The 18,618-nt window shown below is 36.1% G+C and overlaps 1 protein-coding gene across 1 annotated transcript in view; it reads right to left on the bottom strand.

Annotated features, from left to right (window-relative positions):
- ANO2 (anoctamin 2) overlaps nucleotides 1–18,618 on the bottom strand; it is a 185,868-nt gene that overhangs the window by 90,007 nt on the left and 77,243 nt on the right. Inside the window, exon 14 of the mRNA XM_062007412.1 lies at nucleotides 7,596–7,679. Coding sequence (XP_061863396.1) covers nucleotides 7,596–7,679 — 84 coding nt within the window. The remainder of the gene's footprint in view (nucleotides 1–7,595; nucleotides 7,680–18,618) is intronic.

The following is an 18,618-nucleotide window of genomic DNA, read 5'->3' as shown; positions in this document are numbered from 1 at the left end:
TCCTATAAATTTGTCAAACAAAAGGTAAAAAATATACTCCAAGATATAGGAGTTTGTCACCAGCACATAGAAAAGGAAAAATACTCCAGTTTTTCTTAAGTTCAAGTATCTGCATTAAATTAAAACCCAGCAGACTTCTGAAGATTTATTTTTGAATCGGAGACTTTGCTGTAGTGCTTTAACCTGTCATTATAGTCTTTCAATGGTTACAATGTGAAAGTAAGTCATCTGGAGTAAGTGCAGACTTAAGGAATAATACTTTATTACTTAGTCAGGCAGAACTCCACTGTAGGTATGAGTTTTTCCATTCAGTTTAATAGGAAAGAGACCTGCATCTTTAATGTTGTCAATAAGAAGCTTAGGCCTCAATTTAAAAAAAAAAAAAAACAAAAAAACAATTTTATCTGTATTCAGGACACTGAGGCTTGTGCTTAACTTTAATCATATGCTTAAGTTCCAGTTACATGATTAAACAACACAAGCAATAACATTGCCCTAGAAAGAATGCTTCATGAAGACAAAATCTTAAGTAACATAAATAAGACCTACAAATGGCAGCCCTGCCTTCTTGTTTCTAAGTTCAAAGCTCTCTCCTGAAAAAGATCACTGATTTTTATTTTAGCAGAAAGTCTCACAAGCATAAGATATATTTTTCTTAAAATCTTTGCTCTGATCAGCATTATTTGGCCTCTAACAGATGAATAAAAGAGCATCTAGTATTCATAGTTATACATTATCTTGATGTCTAGACAAAATGATGATTCATTCCTTTAGAAAATATAACCAGTAATTTGTTTACCTGTAACTTTGGAGAAGAGGGATGGAAACTAGAGGAGCAAACTGGTGTTGTTACAAGATTGATCTCTGTCATGTCTGGAAGGGCACTGAGATCAGGGAAGGGCCCTGACAACCCTATCCATCTTCACAGAAAGGACAAAAAGATAATCTAGTCAGTCTCACTTTGCTCTCTTGGAAAGTGGTGTTGGAAAGATTTTTGAAAACCATTTCTGAGTACATAAAGGAGAAGCAAGTGATTGCAAACAGTTGTTGTGGGTTTGCCAAAGGTAAATCCTGCCACTCTAGTCTGGTTTCTGTGGGAAAATGACTAGACTTGTGGACAACAGGAGAACTGTCAATGCCATTTGCCTTGACTTCCGCAAAATACAAGTTTTATGGTCTGGTTCAGAGAGTACTACCTAACTAGTCGTATTGCATCTGAAGACCTGTAACAGCTCAAATACTGCTGGGGTCTGTACTAGGGCTGCTCTATTTAACATCTTCAAAGAAGGACCAAGAGGAGGTGCTTGCTTATCAAGATTGCAGAAAGACATCAAACTGGAGAGATATCAATATGCCCAAGTACATGTCAAGCATTCAAGGACACCTAGATAGCCCAAAGGAACAGGTCTTGTCTTTGAAATGGGAAACTACTTGCAGTAGTATAAACTCTACTGAAAAGCCCTTTGGTGTTTGGGTAGACAGCAAGCTGGACTGTACCCTGACAGCAAAGGTCAACAGCACAGTTGGCTGTATTAACCAGTGCTTAACCAGTGCATCCAAAGAAGTGATTACCTCCACTTCTCAGCACTCTTTAGTCTCCATCTAAAATTGTGTCCAGTTTTGGACCCTCCAGTAGAAAAGAAAAATTGCTCTATTTATGTAAGTCTAGCACAGAACCCTGAGGCACTTGTCCAAAAAGGGGAGGCTGAGGAACAAAGTTTGTTCAGCTTGTCTAAGGAGGTAGGTGATTAAGAAGAGCCAAGCTTTTCAGAGTGGTGCAAGACAGGAGGTCAAGAAACAATGGGTTTGAGTTGAAAGAAGAAAAGTTCAGGCTGGATAGAATGAGAAGCTTTTACATCATGAGTCAGGCAGTGTCCAGAAAGGTTTTACCATTTTAACCCTTGTATATTGTCAAGATCCAGCTGGATAATATCCTGTTTGATATCATAGCTAACACTCATTTGGGCAGCAGTTTGGACTGAAGAAAACTCTGAAGGCCTTTCCAACTTGAATTATTCTAAAATAGTATATTTTTAAGCATACTATTTTGTCATATCAGGAGTACTGGAAGAATTATCTGTTTCTGATGGCTGACTGGACTAACCAAACACTAGAGCAAAGAACTGTGCCTATACATTGAGTTCATTCATTTGATACAAATGAGAAAATCCTACCACATGGGGATAAAGTAGAACAATTTTAACTGCATTTTTTGCCCTACTTCATATGATAACCAAATTCCAAGAAAACAGTACAGATTTGAGTACACATATACCTCACAGTCAAAGAAAAATAGTCAAAGACCATGTCAAAAGTCTTTTGAAGACACAAATTCTGTATATGAATATTCTAGTATAAAACTAGTGTAAGCCAGAACTTAAATAAATATTAAAATAACCAGAATTGTAACATTTATCCTTCAAATGTTGCTTGATTTCATTAGTGAACCAAATGTTGGTGCAATAAAGAGAAATAGTTCTCTCTCTAATACATAATCGTAAGTATTCTTATTCATCTTCAATCATTCTCCATTTTTATTTTCAATAGCTAAAGATTCAAAGAATAAATTGAAAAGGAAAAAAAAAACAATCGATCATTACATATTCATCTTATTATCCCAAATACTTGTAAAGTGAAGTTATTTGTCAAAGTAAAGCAACAAATCAATGAAAGAGGCTGAAAAGACACTAGCCAACGTAAGAAATACTGCATCAAAAATTGTATTTTAATCACATTAATAACAAGGTCCAAAAAATGCTAAATAAGTCATCTCAGTGATTAAGGAACTCTGGATTTATTCATAGTTCTTTTACAGTTCTGATTGTTCAAACTGGTATTTATAATCCATTATTCTGATCTCTTCTACAGAGTTACAACTAATACATTAAAAGAGATTTTTCCTTTAGTTAAGGAAAGGACTTTAGTAAAGGAAGGGATTTAGTTAATCAAGGACTTGATTAATTAAGAAGTGTGCTTCTACATCTGAAGTGTTTCTGAGGCCTTGAGGGAGATTTGCTTATGCAAAACTGGATAAGGAATCAACTAGTAGCAAGAATTATTATTTCATATTTTTCAATGTTGAAATTTTTAAAATATGTATGCAAAGTATTAATCAGCAATGTACAATTCTACTTTATAATTACTTGTATTATCCTTACACTAGAGATCTTCCTTTTCAAACCAGCCTGCTTTAATTCAGTTGTTAACTGAAACAATGATTCAGAAAGAAATGTTTGTTTGTTTCAACTATCAGCTGAATTAACAGTTTAAATAACTTATTCTGCCACTTTCATATTTAAAGTTAATTAAAGGCAAGGCAGAATGTCCAATTCTCTTAGTCTCAGGATTTGCTTCAAGTAACGACATGAAGACAATAGGCAGGCCCTATTTTTCTATAATTTTCCTTGAGAAATATGTAGAAGGTGTTATTCATCTTCCTGCCAAATAGGAAAGATAAGAACATATATGATGTTGCATCAAGTTTGCCAGATCAGCTGGATATTTTAATGAAAAGGACTCCAGGCCTTATCCATGTCTCTAAGAAATGTCTGGAAGGCTTTCTTTCCATCAGCTCCAGTGAGAGTTGGATCAGCCCCATCTGGATGTTTTCAGGCACAAGACCAATCTTCATTTCCTGACCTACATGTATTTCCATTCAGAACATTACTATTGCACAGAGAGCTTATCAGAAGATTAGTAATATCCAACGCCTTTTTCAGTTAACATCTTGCAGACACAGTAACTTTAACCTATTTGTTAATTATTCTGCCCTCATCTTTGATGTTATATACTGTATTGGACAGCAAAAAATAATATTAATTTGCTTTATACAAAAATTTATTACAAAAACCTGCATAATTCCACAAATGGTCACACACATGTATTCATGTATGTATAAATAAGCCTTTAGCAAATACAAAGACGTATTTTAATGTATATGAATCAAGAAGCTCTGCATTGCAAGCCTTTATATTTGTACCTGCAAAGAATCATAGTGCTACTGACTATAAGCCACATCACTGCAGATTTCCAGAATCAATCCATTAGAATTTGTTATTTTTAAAAGTTAATGTCATGATACATAAGGACTGTCTATTTATGCATTTGCTACTTAGCCTGAGGCATTTCATGTAAATGTTTCAACTCCTTCATCCTTAAATAAATTCTCTTCTGAAATAATAGAGCCTTAGGGTGTTATTGTAAAAGTAACTTCATACCAACCTTTTGTGAAGTGCTCTGAGCCCTCACAGTTTCTTTCCCACTCTCAAAAGAGCCAATAAAATATTTATTGAAACAGCCTGAACCACATAGGGTGGAGCAGGCTGAAAGTTTGTTCTTTGCTGATTACAGTAGCATAAATATGAAAACTATATTCTATAACACAAATCCCATTAGGTAAGTAATACATTATATCTGCAATACTTTCTATTGCCAGTCTCATCAAACTGATTTGGAATTTATTGCCTGGGTAGAGTGACTCATTTGTTTACTGGCCCTGACAGGTGCTGGGCATCTTCCACACTCATTAAACTTAATCACTTCAACAGCAAACATATTCTATATTCAAGTAGATTTCTTCTTAACAGGTATTCCCAAGTTGTCACTTAAGAAAGTATGTAAGTAATGTTGATTTTCTTCTGCAATCACAAAACCAACCCACAATGAAATCCCTGTTCCTTCATTGCAAAAATAACCCAATTAGCTTTATAGGGATTCCTTGTTGGAGTGAGGCAAGAAGAAAAAAATGAACTGCACATAGAGTTTTCCACATAAAAGCTCTATTTCTTGCCATAAAACCAGTCACATCCTCACCGGAACAGAGGAATTAACACACTGGAAACAAGCCAGTAATTTTATAGAAATATATGCCTTTAAGTAAGCTCTAAATCCATATTCTCATAATAGCCACAGCTTTGGCATAATTTCTATCCCAACAAGCTACAGCTGCTGAACTGGAGACTTCTGACTTCACATTGGATAAGTAATGAGAAGTTTTAGGCAGTGATGTCAGAGCCTTTGATATCACCACAATATGCACAGTTGTTGATCAACTACACCCAAAAGATATGCCTTTAAACTACACTAGTTAGCTAAAAATATTCAGGAGAGAACTTCACAGGGACTTATGCCATACCATTACACTGTCAACCAATATATGATGAGACTGAGACCTCACAGACATCTGTATATTCATACAAAACCAAGAAATTAGGAGGACTGAATCTTTAACTACAGAGAGACATCTACTTTCATGTCCATCCAGACACTAAATCTGCATTATTAACATGATGAAGTCCTACACCCTGGCTTCCACCCAACAAGACTGATGTACTGAGCCAGAGACCACACAGAAACCTGTGCCTTAATATTAATATGCCACGCAAAAGCTCCTGAGCTTATGATCTTGCAATGGGTAGAACATATAGCCATCTGAAGCAGGAAAAAGAAAAGCTAAAAATTTCTGCAAATTAGACGGAAGAACTATTGCAGTCTTAAATACTAGTCACTTTTGTGTCTAACTTTTCAGGATCTTCTAAAGCAAAATGCAACAGTACATTTCTACAGTTACATCAAGCACAACATGAAGGACATAATTGTACTTCAATTAAAGATCTGATCTTTTTCCTCTTTAGTAGGTCACATACAAACATTTATCACCATTATAATATCATAAGACATTAAGGTAAAACCACTTAACAAAATATCTTTGAAACCCAGACTAATGTGTTATCTGCTGGAAAGAATTCCAGCAAAATAAAAAAAAGTAATTGCAACAGAACTAGGAAGCAAAGTGTTGACTGATGAAAAATTGATCAGAAGTTTGGAACGTATTTCAGTAATATGGGGAGGGATAGTAGTCAGTAAACTGTAAGATGAATTATCAACTCAAATGAAATGTTCTGACAAAGGAATAAGTATTTGCTACCTATGAATAACCTTGATGGTAAATATTACAATACTTTAATCTTAATGAACTTTAGAAAAAAGATTGAGATGACTCTGGGAAATTTTTACAAAAAGTACTTAGATGACTCAATAAAACAAAATTTTTGTTTTCAAAAATGCTTCAAAATTAAATATCACTAAAAATCAGGAATTTTGCAGTTCAAAACATCTGCATCAATTTCCAAAATAGGATTTTGTCTCCTATAAGGATATAGGAGGAAATCTGCATACAGATATCCCAAAATCTTCAAGCAAATATTTTCTTTCCGAGTGCTGTTTTTCCATATGCATTGGCACAAAATATAGTTGGAGAAAAAATACTTCAGGAAAACCTTTCCCTTCTTGATGTCTCAAAAGAGTTTTTTCACATTTTTATAGTGCTGAACCTTTATATTGTACTTCATTTTCCACCTGCACTCTCAGCATTTTTCATTGCTTTCTTTTACCTTAATTTCTAATTTATAATGCTATGATTTCTGTGTCTCATTTAAGCAGGATAATCACCTAACACTGCCTCGTGACCACAGAAGTCCAATATTCTACAGCATTAATTGCTGATTTGTTTCCAGATTTCACTTACTTTAAGTCATAAAAAAACTGAATGGCAGCAACTGCTTTATCCGTCTTTTATAGTCTTTGATCCCTCACTTGGAAGGCCTAGAGAGTTGTTTAATGTGTAAAGGAAGACCTCCTCATACTTCTACGTGAGTGTCCCTGCTCGTATTGGGCAAGATCCAAAGCTCATTAAAGTAACTGAGAATCTTTCCATCATCTTATGTGGAATTTAGTTGGGCCCAACAGGTGAAAGGCAGTCTCACTGAGATGAAAGATTCACTGGAAACACTTCACAGTCCTGATGGCAATCACAGAAGAAAGAGATAGCTAAATTGTTTAATACTCTGCAAGGCTAAATTTGTTGTAATAAACCTAAAAACTGGAGTTTTCTCCACACCAAACAACGTTTTTCAATGTTTAAACAAATTAAACTGTTTCTTTCTACCTGAAAACTGGACATGGCTTTGTAATGCTTTGACTTTGCTGGCTCATGGGGCATGCAGGGAATAAACGATGGTTAACCAAGCCAAAGTAGACCTCTACTAGCATTTTATAAGAGAGGATTGGGGGGAAAAAGTGTTTTAAGTAGACATACAAAGCATAAACACGTTTCAGTCTAAAAATAATACATCAATTATTATTTTTTAGTTTACACTGGAAAAGCCATAAAAACTTCCTATCTGTGTAATACTGACATGTCAGTGTTACCTATGCAAATGAAATAATTTAAATAAAAGCTATTTTCTTTATTGTCCACAGAGTACTGAAACTCTAGGTCCTTGCTATAAGAATTCCTTTGGTGATTATCTTAATTATAATTCATCACTCTACAGATTATATCCCAAATCACCTGTCAACCATATTTCTGTGCAAATTGCTTTACTTTAGAGAGCTAAGAAAGTGATCACCACAAAGATTTTCAATGGCACTGCAGGGTTGCATAATACCAGACTCCTAGCAAGCAACTTACAAGGCTGATTAAGAGTACCAAAAAGTGCCTTTAACATACTATCCACCGGAGACAGACAAAAAGATAATTGCAATATAACAAAGTGTAAATCCTGCATAAGTGAAAAAAGCAAGTTATGTCTTACTTCATTTGAACTTTCTGATGTGATGTTTTTATTTTTCAGCTTTTTCTGCAGAAGTTTGGTTTCATACTCGGGTCTGGGATGCTCCTGAAAAAGGAAAAAAAACAGCCAAATGTGTGGTTATGATTGAGAGAGAAGGAAAAAAAAAAAGGAGAATGCAAGTCACTTATTCACAATCCAACACATTACGATAATTCAACACTACAGCACCTTACCTTTCAGACTAGAGGGACCACTGCCTAAAGGTATCGGATACATCATGGGATACAGGTGAAGGGCATTTAAGAATTGCATAGGACTTACTATGGGATGTTAGGGGAGGAATCAAAGGTGGGAAGGAAGGGATCTAAGTCACTTGGTGAGGAATAACTGTGAAAAAAATAGAGACAAAAGGGGTTAAAAAAGGCTAGTCGCGTATAGTTTGCTGGTCTGTATTGGAGTCTGACCACCAGCAACTGGAGCAAGTGCAGGTATGAGACTGAGTATGTAAGCAGTAGTGGGGCTCAAGCCAGAGTACTGGAGTATCTTGCAAGTAAATTGGGTGATAGGGATGTGTCAGTCTCTGAGGTTGAGCTCATGGTGAAGTTAGATGTCAGAGGGGCCTGAAGAATCTCAGCTGTCAGAGAAACCACAGGATCTGGGAGTCTCTAGGATTGTGACCTACTGGAGTGCATGTCCTTCAAGGTCAAGACCAGGGTGGATTGGCTGCTGGGGGACCAGGGGAGTCACAGCTTTGGAGGTACATGAGGGGAAGCTACCAGGCCAACCAATTCCTACTATTCCAGAAATACGTATTGTGCATATGTGCTTATATATATCCTCACTATTAGACCTTCATCCTGCTCAGCCAGGGAGAGGAGCAGGATGAGACTACTGTGATCTGTGTGTTTTTTGTGCCTATTGTGTTTGTCTCTGTGATCCCTGTGGCTGGCCATGTGTATATGCATATATCTGGTGTATAGGTGTGCTCTGTGTATGTATGCCTACTGGGAATATGTGCTCAGCCTCACTACAGGTTAGACCTGGGGACATGGAGCTGTGGCTGCCTCATCTCTCTTGGGCTGTCAAATCTGGCCTAGTTTCCCCTATAAAAAAGCCTTTAAGATTTACTTGCAAATTGTATTTTTCTTTTCCAAATTACAAGATAAATCAGGCATAATAGCACAAACTTACCAGGATTTTAAAGAGTAGCTCATGAAGGCAAATGCTGCGTATCTCTTTATTTGCACCAAGTTCTGAATTCATTCAGAGCCTGGAACTTGAATTTGATACATCTCATACACACACAAAAAAAGCTATTCCTATGGCATTGGTCATACCATCTATCCTTACTATATGTATATGATCATATGCATATCAGTCCAGTCACAAAATTGACCTACTAACACTTTTCAATTAAACTGATAGCTGTGAAGAAAATAAAAAACACCTAAAAAAAATAATTAATCCTCATGGGCAATAAAAAACAGCTATTGCATGGAACTTCAACAGTCTTCCTTGGGAGAATACTTATTCTCTTCATTTTCTGTTACCTGTAACTTTTTCACTACATCAGATATCATCTTGAACATTCTTTGTGGCACACCAGTATGTAGACAGAGTGAGATTTTCAATGTATTGTTTATCCTGATCATGAGATTTTCCTGATACATTGAACAGGTATGTGAGCACACTATCATTTAAATAAATGCCTTAAATAAATATTTCTGTATCATTTTTAACAAGTCATATGTATGTCTATCCTAAAGGCAGTCTCACTATTGTACACATATTCTACTGCTCCCAGGGAGTCTGGTACTAACATGAGAGGTTTGAACAAACCTTTTTTCTCTAAAGCTCAAACATGGCTACACCTTTGAGACTCCAGCACTACAACACTATAACAAGCAAATATAATGAAATTGCTAGCATGACAGTTTGTTTTACACTTGTAATTTCATGTACTATTCAAATTATTAAAACATTCTAAAGGGTGCAAGTGAGACTCTTTGCATCAGAGTTCTTTCATATTACTTATACCTCACATAAAAATCAATTCCACAATGAATGGAGTTCCAGAATCACTTTACCAGTTCTTGTCACAAGGGTCACTGTTGTTATTACTTACAAAGTGCTATAAGTGTAACTCTATGAAATAAGTCATAGATAATCTCTGACATTACTGAAGTTGATTAGCAGCAAAACAAGTGGTGAGCAGGATGGCAAAAGGAAAGACAAAGATATAATGAATGTTTAAATATACTGTGGTCCAAGCATGTGTCTTGATGTTTTTTAAGTTTTCACTAGCTTGCTGGTTCGCATTTGTCACACTTCCTTAGATAAGGTTCAGAGATAGTTGAAAAAAAAATCTTCAGACTTAAATGAAGAAAGAATGAAGGCATCAGGCGTGGATGGGAATGTGAATGGAGATAGTTTGATGAAAGCAAGGACATGAGGTAAATGAAGCTGTAAGAAACTGGCATCTAATGGGAGCACCTGCAGAGGTGAGTTGGCTTTCTTCCTTTTTTCTTATTTTCTGCCAAGCAAAGCATATTGGGACACCAGGGGCAGCTGTCAGAGATCAGAGCAACTTTTGAAAATTGTCTTGAAAGGAAACAAGGTGAGAAAATGAGATGCCAAGCAGAACATTTTACCATAACTTACTTTTTTTGCTATTGACAGTTTTGCTTTGAATGCATATTCTGTTAAAATATGATCATTTCACTTTCCTAATAAGACATTTCCATGTTGTTTTAACTGCTTTTCATACACCAACATCTGGATTGGAAAAGTTGATCTGTCTTCACTGAATCTGCCAAGTCATCTTACCCTTGACTGAAGAGACCACAGAGCCTTTTGAAATGTGTGTATCTATATATTCTTTTGTGTGAGTATGTTGCATGAAAAATTTCTTTACAGATTTAGAGACACTTGGTCCTGATCATATATACATGGATGTTAAGGAACAATTCCACTCTGCTTGAAAAGAGTGTGATTCAGGATCAATTCTTTGTCTGAAAATGGGAAAAGTTCTACACTTAAAGACAATAAGCTAGAAATAGTTGTGATGACTTGAAGGAGGCCAAATGTCCGTGTAGGGATAAGTACAGATCCCCACGATGATGGAAGCTTGCCAGTACAGCTGCCAGACACTTATTGAAAACTGTGTGAGCCAAGGTACTTTGAGGCCAAATGAGTGCTCAGAGTACAAAATGATAGTTCCCATCCTGAAAACAAAGAGCTAAATCATGAAATTTTTACTCAGAAGAAACTTATATTGATGTCAGTAGGAATTTTCCCTGAGAACAGTCTCCAGGATTTGTCTCAAACATACAGTATCTGTATCCACTATACATTGCAAATTAAAGCTGTGTAGGTAATCATCAAGTCTGATTTGAGTATATCACATGAACCAATCTCTCCTTAATTTCTCTTTGATTTAGTAAGAAAGCGGTAATGGAATTTTACAAACCAAGCACGATGAACACATCTGGACTGCTAAGAAAAAATTTGAACCTTAGAAACTACACCAAACTAACAAACCAAAGGAGTTATCTGGAAAAAAAAAAAAAAAAAAAAAGCTCATACTTCAGTTTTTTACACCTTAAGGAAAATCAAAGAAAACTGCAAAGTTATTGAACAGCCTTATCCTAATACTCTGAACACAAACAGAGCAGGAAAGCAGTGAACACTGGTAGGAGGGAAGATTTCCACAAATGAGAACTGGAATGAAACTTTTGAAACTTTTTGATGAAATCAAAATGGAAACTTGGTGTGAACAGAACAGGGAGTTCAGCTGTTCTCTGGTACAAGAGGGTTAATTATTACAAATCAAGGACTAAAACCCTCTATTTGTTATGATGATGACACAATAGGTGATGGGGAGAAGTGTAAAGAAGAAATTGTTATTCACATCAATAATTTGTTTAGATTGTCCTAGTAATGAGATACTGATTCAAGGAGAAGTATTTTATATCTCAGAACATATAAAGGAATCACTGGTAGATGTTCAAAAACTTTTTATTCCAGAACACTTGTACAACACATTTGGTTTATGTAAAATTAAAACAAAAGCTTGAAAAAGTCACCTAATATTATTACAAGTTTAGGGATGTTAAAAGACAAAAGCCACAGTACAACTACTTGGGAACTCAGTCATAGAGGTTATTCTAAAGCAACACAAAACTGAAGGAGTTAAAACAAAAGAATCCATAAGGTATATTATGGAAACATGTTTTCCAAATAGATAGATAAATAGATATAATGACTTTGTTTGCCCCCACTGAGTAAAAACAGCAGTAGTGCTTTAAAGGATTACATGCAAAACTGAATTTTTAAATTTTGCCTCAGATTTTCAAGTGCCCTTAAGCTAGGATCAAACAACCAAATGCTGTCATTGCAATATCAAGATATTCATTCAAATCTAATCCATCTAAATACTCCGAAATCATTGTGTGAAGCCAGATGTCCCTTGAACTATGGTATTGAAAAACTGGCTTAAAATTATTTATCCTACTGCATGATAAGCTATTGCTGAAACAAAAGAGCTGACAAACATAAAGAAAACAATCCATAAAGCTAGGTGCTAAGTCATTTAAATGGCACATCATCCAGCTTGTCAGTGGAATAACATCCAACTAACACTATTGCTGTAACTTCACTTATGTATTATCTGGAAAATTTAAATGTCTGTATATATTACTTGTTTTAGTTGTCCTCTGTTAGCATCAAGTACTTGCAGTTATGGACTAGGACCATCACTTTAGCTATTATACAAGCACAAAACCCCTTCCTCAAAGAAATATTCTTAAAGAATGGATTTTTTTCCTCCTTAGATGCTGTTCGCTTTTGTGTGTGTGTATGTGTGTGTATATGTGTAACTGTGGGAACATTTGGCTCTGGAGGCTCTCTTTAGAGGAGTGCACTTATGGTAATTTTTCTCTGTCAATATTTAAGATTGAGTGTACTTTGGATGGATTACAGATTTGTAGCTCTCAAAAGAAAATAAAATAAATACTGCAAAAGCCTTTAATTTTTTTCTAAAATAGCTATTTCACAAATCCTAACACTATGGTCTCAAGACAAAATATACTACAAATTAGGGATGTTAGAAATCAAGTTTGCTTCAACTAAGATAAAGTATTTTTCTTCTAAGCAAGACGAAAATCTTGAGACTCCAAGCCTTGAACTTGTCATTGGTCCAAAGTTTCTTATTGCACATTATGCACTGCAATGAAACCAAGAAGCTCAGAGAGAAGCTTAAAAGGGGAGTTCACTGATGCACAAAAGAGGCAAACATTCTGTAGTTTCAGGTTATTACAGATCTTCAGAGGTCAGAGATTTTAAATCTATGATTGAGTTGGCAAGTAGCTGCTGATGTCTTTAATTTCACTGTCTTTCACTTACCAGCGATAGATAACTGAACATAAGGTAATAATGTTTCTAGCATGCCAGATCTCAAAGTCTCTATCAATCTCTCCCAGTAAAAGGAATGACATTTCAGCATTCTAAGGTACACTTACTAAAAAACATAAGCTAACAAAAACTTTATGATTTCCAGAATAATCTCATTCCAGAAGATGTTTATTCTCACCAACCAAGTTTAGTTAATTTTTTAAATTGAACCATGATCCATATTAGAGCATTGGCTCTTCTCTAATGTAGAGAAATACAGATACTTTAGTTCATGTGAACTAAAAATTTCTTTGACTACAAATATTTCTTCAGTCTTTATTAGTTTGTTTCAGTAGTACAAGCACCCCTTCCCATAAATATCGTAATGATGGGATTTACAGCCTGGAATATTCATGAAAACAACTTATTTGAAGCCAATATCAACTTTGAATTTGTAGGCAAAATCTTTTAGACTTGAGGCTTGAATTTAATGACTTGAGTTTCCCAGCAGCATAAACCAATCTAAGCCTGGACTCCCACACTTTTAGACCTAATTCCTTCCTGTGCAACATGTTTCGATTTCTGTCCTTACACTAACACCAGCACATATACAGCTGCATGGTATGACCAGAATAACAACTCATAACTTCATCTCTCTCCTATCTCCAGCTACCCTTCAGTTCTATCAGATGTCTAAACTGTTCACAACTCAGTGGTTTGACTGACAGCATGCATGTAAGAGGTAGAACAAGATTGCATGGCTGGAACAGTTGTATCATGGTAATGTGGAGTTTGGCTTAATCTGCTATGCAGTTGCAATCTATAAATGAAGTTATGCGCTACAAATGATCTGATTTAATGGCTTACCATTACGAAAAAGATCTTTCTAACCCACATACTCTTCTCTTCCGCTGTCTAATGCCCTGATTATTCTGTGTGAAAGCTTATCTAATTAATTGGTCCTTTATGCTACAAACATAGTCCACTTTACTTGGCCATGGCCATGCCCTGAGCAACACCAACCACAGTATAGAGCTGTGCTGCAAAGACTGGAAGACCTCATTCCAGCTCCTCCTCCATAGCATCATACTCCAAGCAACTTCTCACCTCTGTGCTTACACCAGAGAATATGAAGAAGTGAGCCTCTCCTCTCAATCCAAGGGATTGTAGGAAGAAAGAATTGATACACTAGGTGGTCCAGTCTTTAGAGTGGCTCATTGCAACATCCTGAGGAATCAAGACTACCCATAAGGAATCTAATAGTTTTGAGGCTTGTAGATAAATCAGTCCTGGTAAAGACACGGGAGGTACTGAGAATGGAAAAGTAATAAAAGAAAGGAAACGAATATCTGTTAGAGAGAAATGAATAAAGGACAATTAAGTAGAGACCCAGAATATTGTGGCACATCCCTGGATCAAGAGTCTTTGAATGAAAAAAATGTAGTAATATATATTTACTAACTTCTTGGCAAGCAAAGGTTTGGTTTTTTAAAATTTACAAATTAAAACAAGTTTAAAGTCTGCCATCATGTGTAATTTTTTCATGGAGCAATAGATGGTACTAAATAGTTTCCCCTAAGGCCTGAGGGCTAGCATACAGTTTTCAACATTCGTTTCCCAACTATCCTAATAAAATTCTCATTTTTTTAAACATAGCACTTTGTTAAAACATAGCACTGTGTTAAAAGGACTTGTTCAGAAGACCATGGCTATCCTAAGATCATTAAATAATTAGCATTAACAAGAATTTAATGAAGATGACAGAAGATTCACTGGAAGAAGTGAGGAAACCGAAGAAAAATTAGTAAAGAAACCATACAAATAGGTCAAAAATATTTGGAAATGTAGTTCAAACAGGAAAATCGGAATAAACCTGGAAAAAATGTGAGAAAATGCATCTGGAGAAAATAACCCAAATCAAAGATCTCGTTGCTACCAGAAACTTTGAGGATTTAGTCAGGATGAAAGGAGAGATTTCAGGTAATCCAAAATATTGTAGTGAAACTATTTTACCAGTGCTGTTCTTTTTTTTGTCCACCAAGAATACTAAGCTGTGAATACACAGTTATTTTATTAGATTAAGCTTTTCACTGCTTCATTTTTCAAGCAAACGAAAATCATAGAATCAGAGAATCAGAGAACAGTAGGGGTTGGAAGGGACCTCTAGAGATCATTTAGTCCAACCCCCCTGCAGAAGTAGGTCCACCTATATCAGATCACATAGGAACGTGTTCAGGCAGGTTTTGAAGACCTCCAAGGAAGGAGACTCCACACCTTCCCTGGGCAGCCTGTTCCACTGCTCCATCACCCTCATAGGAAAATATTTTGTTCTTATATTTAAATAGATTTTTTTGTGTTCCAACTTCATCCCATTACCACTTGTCCTGTTGCTAGTTACAGTAGAAAAAAGTGACATCCCAACCTCCTGACATCCATTATTTAGATATTTGTAAATATTAATGAGATCCCCCCTTAGTCTCCTCTTCTCCAGACTAAACAGCCCCAGTTCCCGCAGCCTTTCCTCGTATGAAAGATGTTCCACACCCCTGATCATATTGTTGGCCCTGCGCTGGATGCTCTCCAGCACTTCCCTGTCCCTCTTGAGCTGAGGAGCCCTGAACTGGACACAATACTCCAGATGAGGCCTCATCAGTGCAGATTAGAGGGGGAGCAGAATCTCCCTCGACCTGCTGGCCACATTCTTCTTGATGCATCCCAGGATGCCATTGGCCTTCTTGGCCACAAGGGCACATTGCTGGCTCATATTTAGCTCATTATCAATCAGGACTCCCAGGTCTCTCTCTGCAGAACTGCTCTTCAGCAGTTCGACCCCCAGCCTGTACTGGTGCATGGGGCTGTTCCTTCCCAGATGCAGAACTCTGCACTTGTCCTTGTTGAACCTCATGAGGTTCCTCTCTGCCCAACTCTCAAGCCAGTCGAGATCCTGCTGAATGGCAGCACAGCCTTCTGGGGAATCAGCCAGTCCTTCCAGTTTGGTGTCATCAGCGAACTTTCTGAGAGTACACTCTGTCTCCTCATCCAGGTCATTGATGAAGATGTTGAACAAGACTGGCCCCACAATCGATCCCTGTGGAACTCCACTGGCCACAGGCCTCCAACTCTATTCTGTGCCATTGATCAGCACCCTCTGGGCTCTGTCATTCAGCCAGCTCTCGATCCACCTCACTGTCCACTCATCCAAGCCACACTGTGTGAGCTTTTTGATGAGGAAGTTATGAGGGACACTGTCAAAAGCCTTGCTGAAGTCAAGGTAGATGACATCCACTGCTCTCCCCTCATCTAGCCATCCAGTTATACTCTCATAGAAGGCTATCTTTCCCCTTGGTGAAGCCATGTTGACTCCTCCTGATAACCATCTTTTCCTTCATATGTTTAGTGACAACATTCAGAAAATATCTTGTACTGATTGTTTACAATAGGCACTATTAAAACTTCAGAAAAAAAAAGGAGTCTGCTCCTATAATTTGCAAGGTAAAAGAAGAAGTGAAAACATCAAATTTATCATACCTTAACAGATGCTGAAAATGTAGTAGAGAAGATAAACCATGACTAAGTTAGGAGAGAATTGGATGTATCTGTAAGTGTATTTCATATCACCAAGTGTCCTTCTTATTTAATTCTATTTTACCAAATTTATCTTTCTTATTACTTTTTGTTTACTTGGTGATGATCCACAGAGTATCTTAAAGACTCCCTTTGAAAGGTATTTATTTCTTTTAAAGTCATCAAACAGCAAGAGAATGAATAAGATGGCTTCCAAACATTTTATAGAGCACCCAATTTTAAATTAAAATTATAACTTATCACATCTTTTTCTAACAAAGACAGACTCTTAAGTTCCTCCTTTTTGTACTGAAACAGTATAATAGCATGAGTATTTGAACAATAACAAGACCTCTACTTTTGGCATTTCGTCTGAGTCCTGCTCCAAATTGTAAGATTTCATCTTTTATAATTGCATTTCTATTTCAGTTTACACAGAATTGTTGTAAAATGAAGTAAAAGCTCTTCCACCTAACATAGGAACATTCTGGGTCTTAGAAATACAATTTATAAAAATTTATTGAAGGCCAATGATTTCTGCTCCTCAGATCATTTATCATTCCTTCAGTATTTCTTCACCTGTTTCTTCACTAGTAGAAGAGAGTATGGATTCTCCCACCTATACCCCTGCTTTATTGATGTCTGTATGCCTTATTACACTACCTGAAAAAGAAATATATGCCCAAATTGTTAAAGTGAGTTACACAAACACATTGAGTGCTCATTCATGGTAATACCTTGTCTTTGTTTTTGTGGTTCTGATCTGCATTAGTTTCTTTTCTTTCCCTCTGTCAGTTAGTTATCAGTTGCTCAGTTCTTTCAGCACTCTATTTTACTCATTTTTACCCAATGCTACCTATTATTTTTTGCAGATTTTGGATGTAGAAATGCAAAACGTCTGTACAGCTGCCAACAGCAAATATATATGCAAGCCTTTGGGAGTCTCCTTTCTCAGACTACATTTGCCAAGCTATTTACAAATAAATTGACTAAATTAATCTCTTTTGAAGCAAAAGATTTGCTCCAATGTGTTTAAAGAAAGTAATTTTACTGAAAACATTGTAGTCAGAAGTCCACAAAAATGATACTGAAGCATTTGTTTCAATATCGTCACAATGTACTTCTCAGCTCTTCAACTTTTATGTATGTTTTCCTCCTTGTTTCCAGAAATTCTTTCTAAAGAAATTTAAAACAATAAATTACCCCATCTAGCCTTAAAATTGTTAAATCTCCTGGACTTTTTTATTATCTCTTTTTTTCTTGCTCTGTTTAGTGATCCTGTGCATTCAATTTCTAGATCCTTTTGGCCTAACCTGATCAGACACAATTATCCATTTTCCATCACAATTTTCAATTTCGTAAAGACTTCAGGACTTCAAAACCACTGAAACATAGTGCCAGTGTCTATCTTAAAGACAAACTCATCCTGAACTTTATGAATCTACTGGATAGCAGGTGAACCATACTGGTCTAACTTTCATTTTTGCTAAGTACCAAAATCTGTCACAAGATGATACAGCACATGGTTTTTTGCTTAAGATGTCAGGTCAAGAAACATCCATTCAAAGCATTATTCTTCAAGAAAGCTGAATCAACTCCAAAAGGTACAGAAGGGAAAAAGAGTAAACAGACATCTAGAAAAGGATTTGAAAACAAAGACTGAAAGAGCGGAGTCTGGTTCAACTTTCAAAAAAATTATGACAGATATAATATTGTGTTGAATTTTGCTAAGAAGACAGAGGTAATCTTTTATCTTTGAAAGAAAGAACAAGAAATGAACATTTAGCAAGGAGATTTAAGTTAGACATTAGAAAAAGTTTATTAGCAGTACAGATAGATAAGCATTACAATAGTTTGCCTAGGAAGGAATTGAAATCTCTGCTGTTAGATTTATTTAAGAATTAATTGGGTAAACATCTTTTCATAATGGTTTAAGTAGAATTGATATTGCCATGCACAAGAAATGGACCTCAAGGTTCATTCCAGGCCTAGTTTTATGATTCCAGGTTCCTAATTCTTCAGCATGTGCTGAAATGTGTCTAGCACCCCTTCACTTGTCATGAACAATGTATTCTTGCTTATCCCATAG

Source organism: Colius striatus, chromosome 1, assembly GCF_028858725.1.
Source record: "Colius striatus isolate bColStr4 chromosome 1, bColStr4.1.hap1, whole genome shotgun sequence".
NCBI lineage: Eukaryota > Metazoa > Chordata > Aves > Coliiformes > Coliidae > Colius > Colius striatus.
Note: the sequence above shows the minus strand (reverse complement) of the source record. Positions and strands in the feature narration are given on the sequence as shown.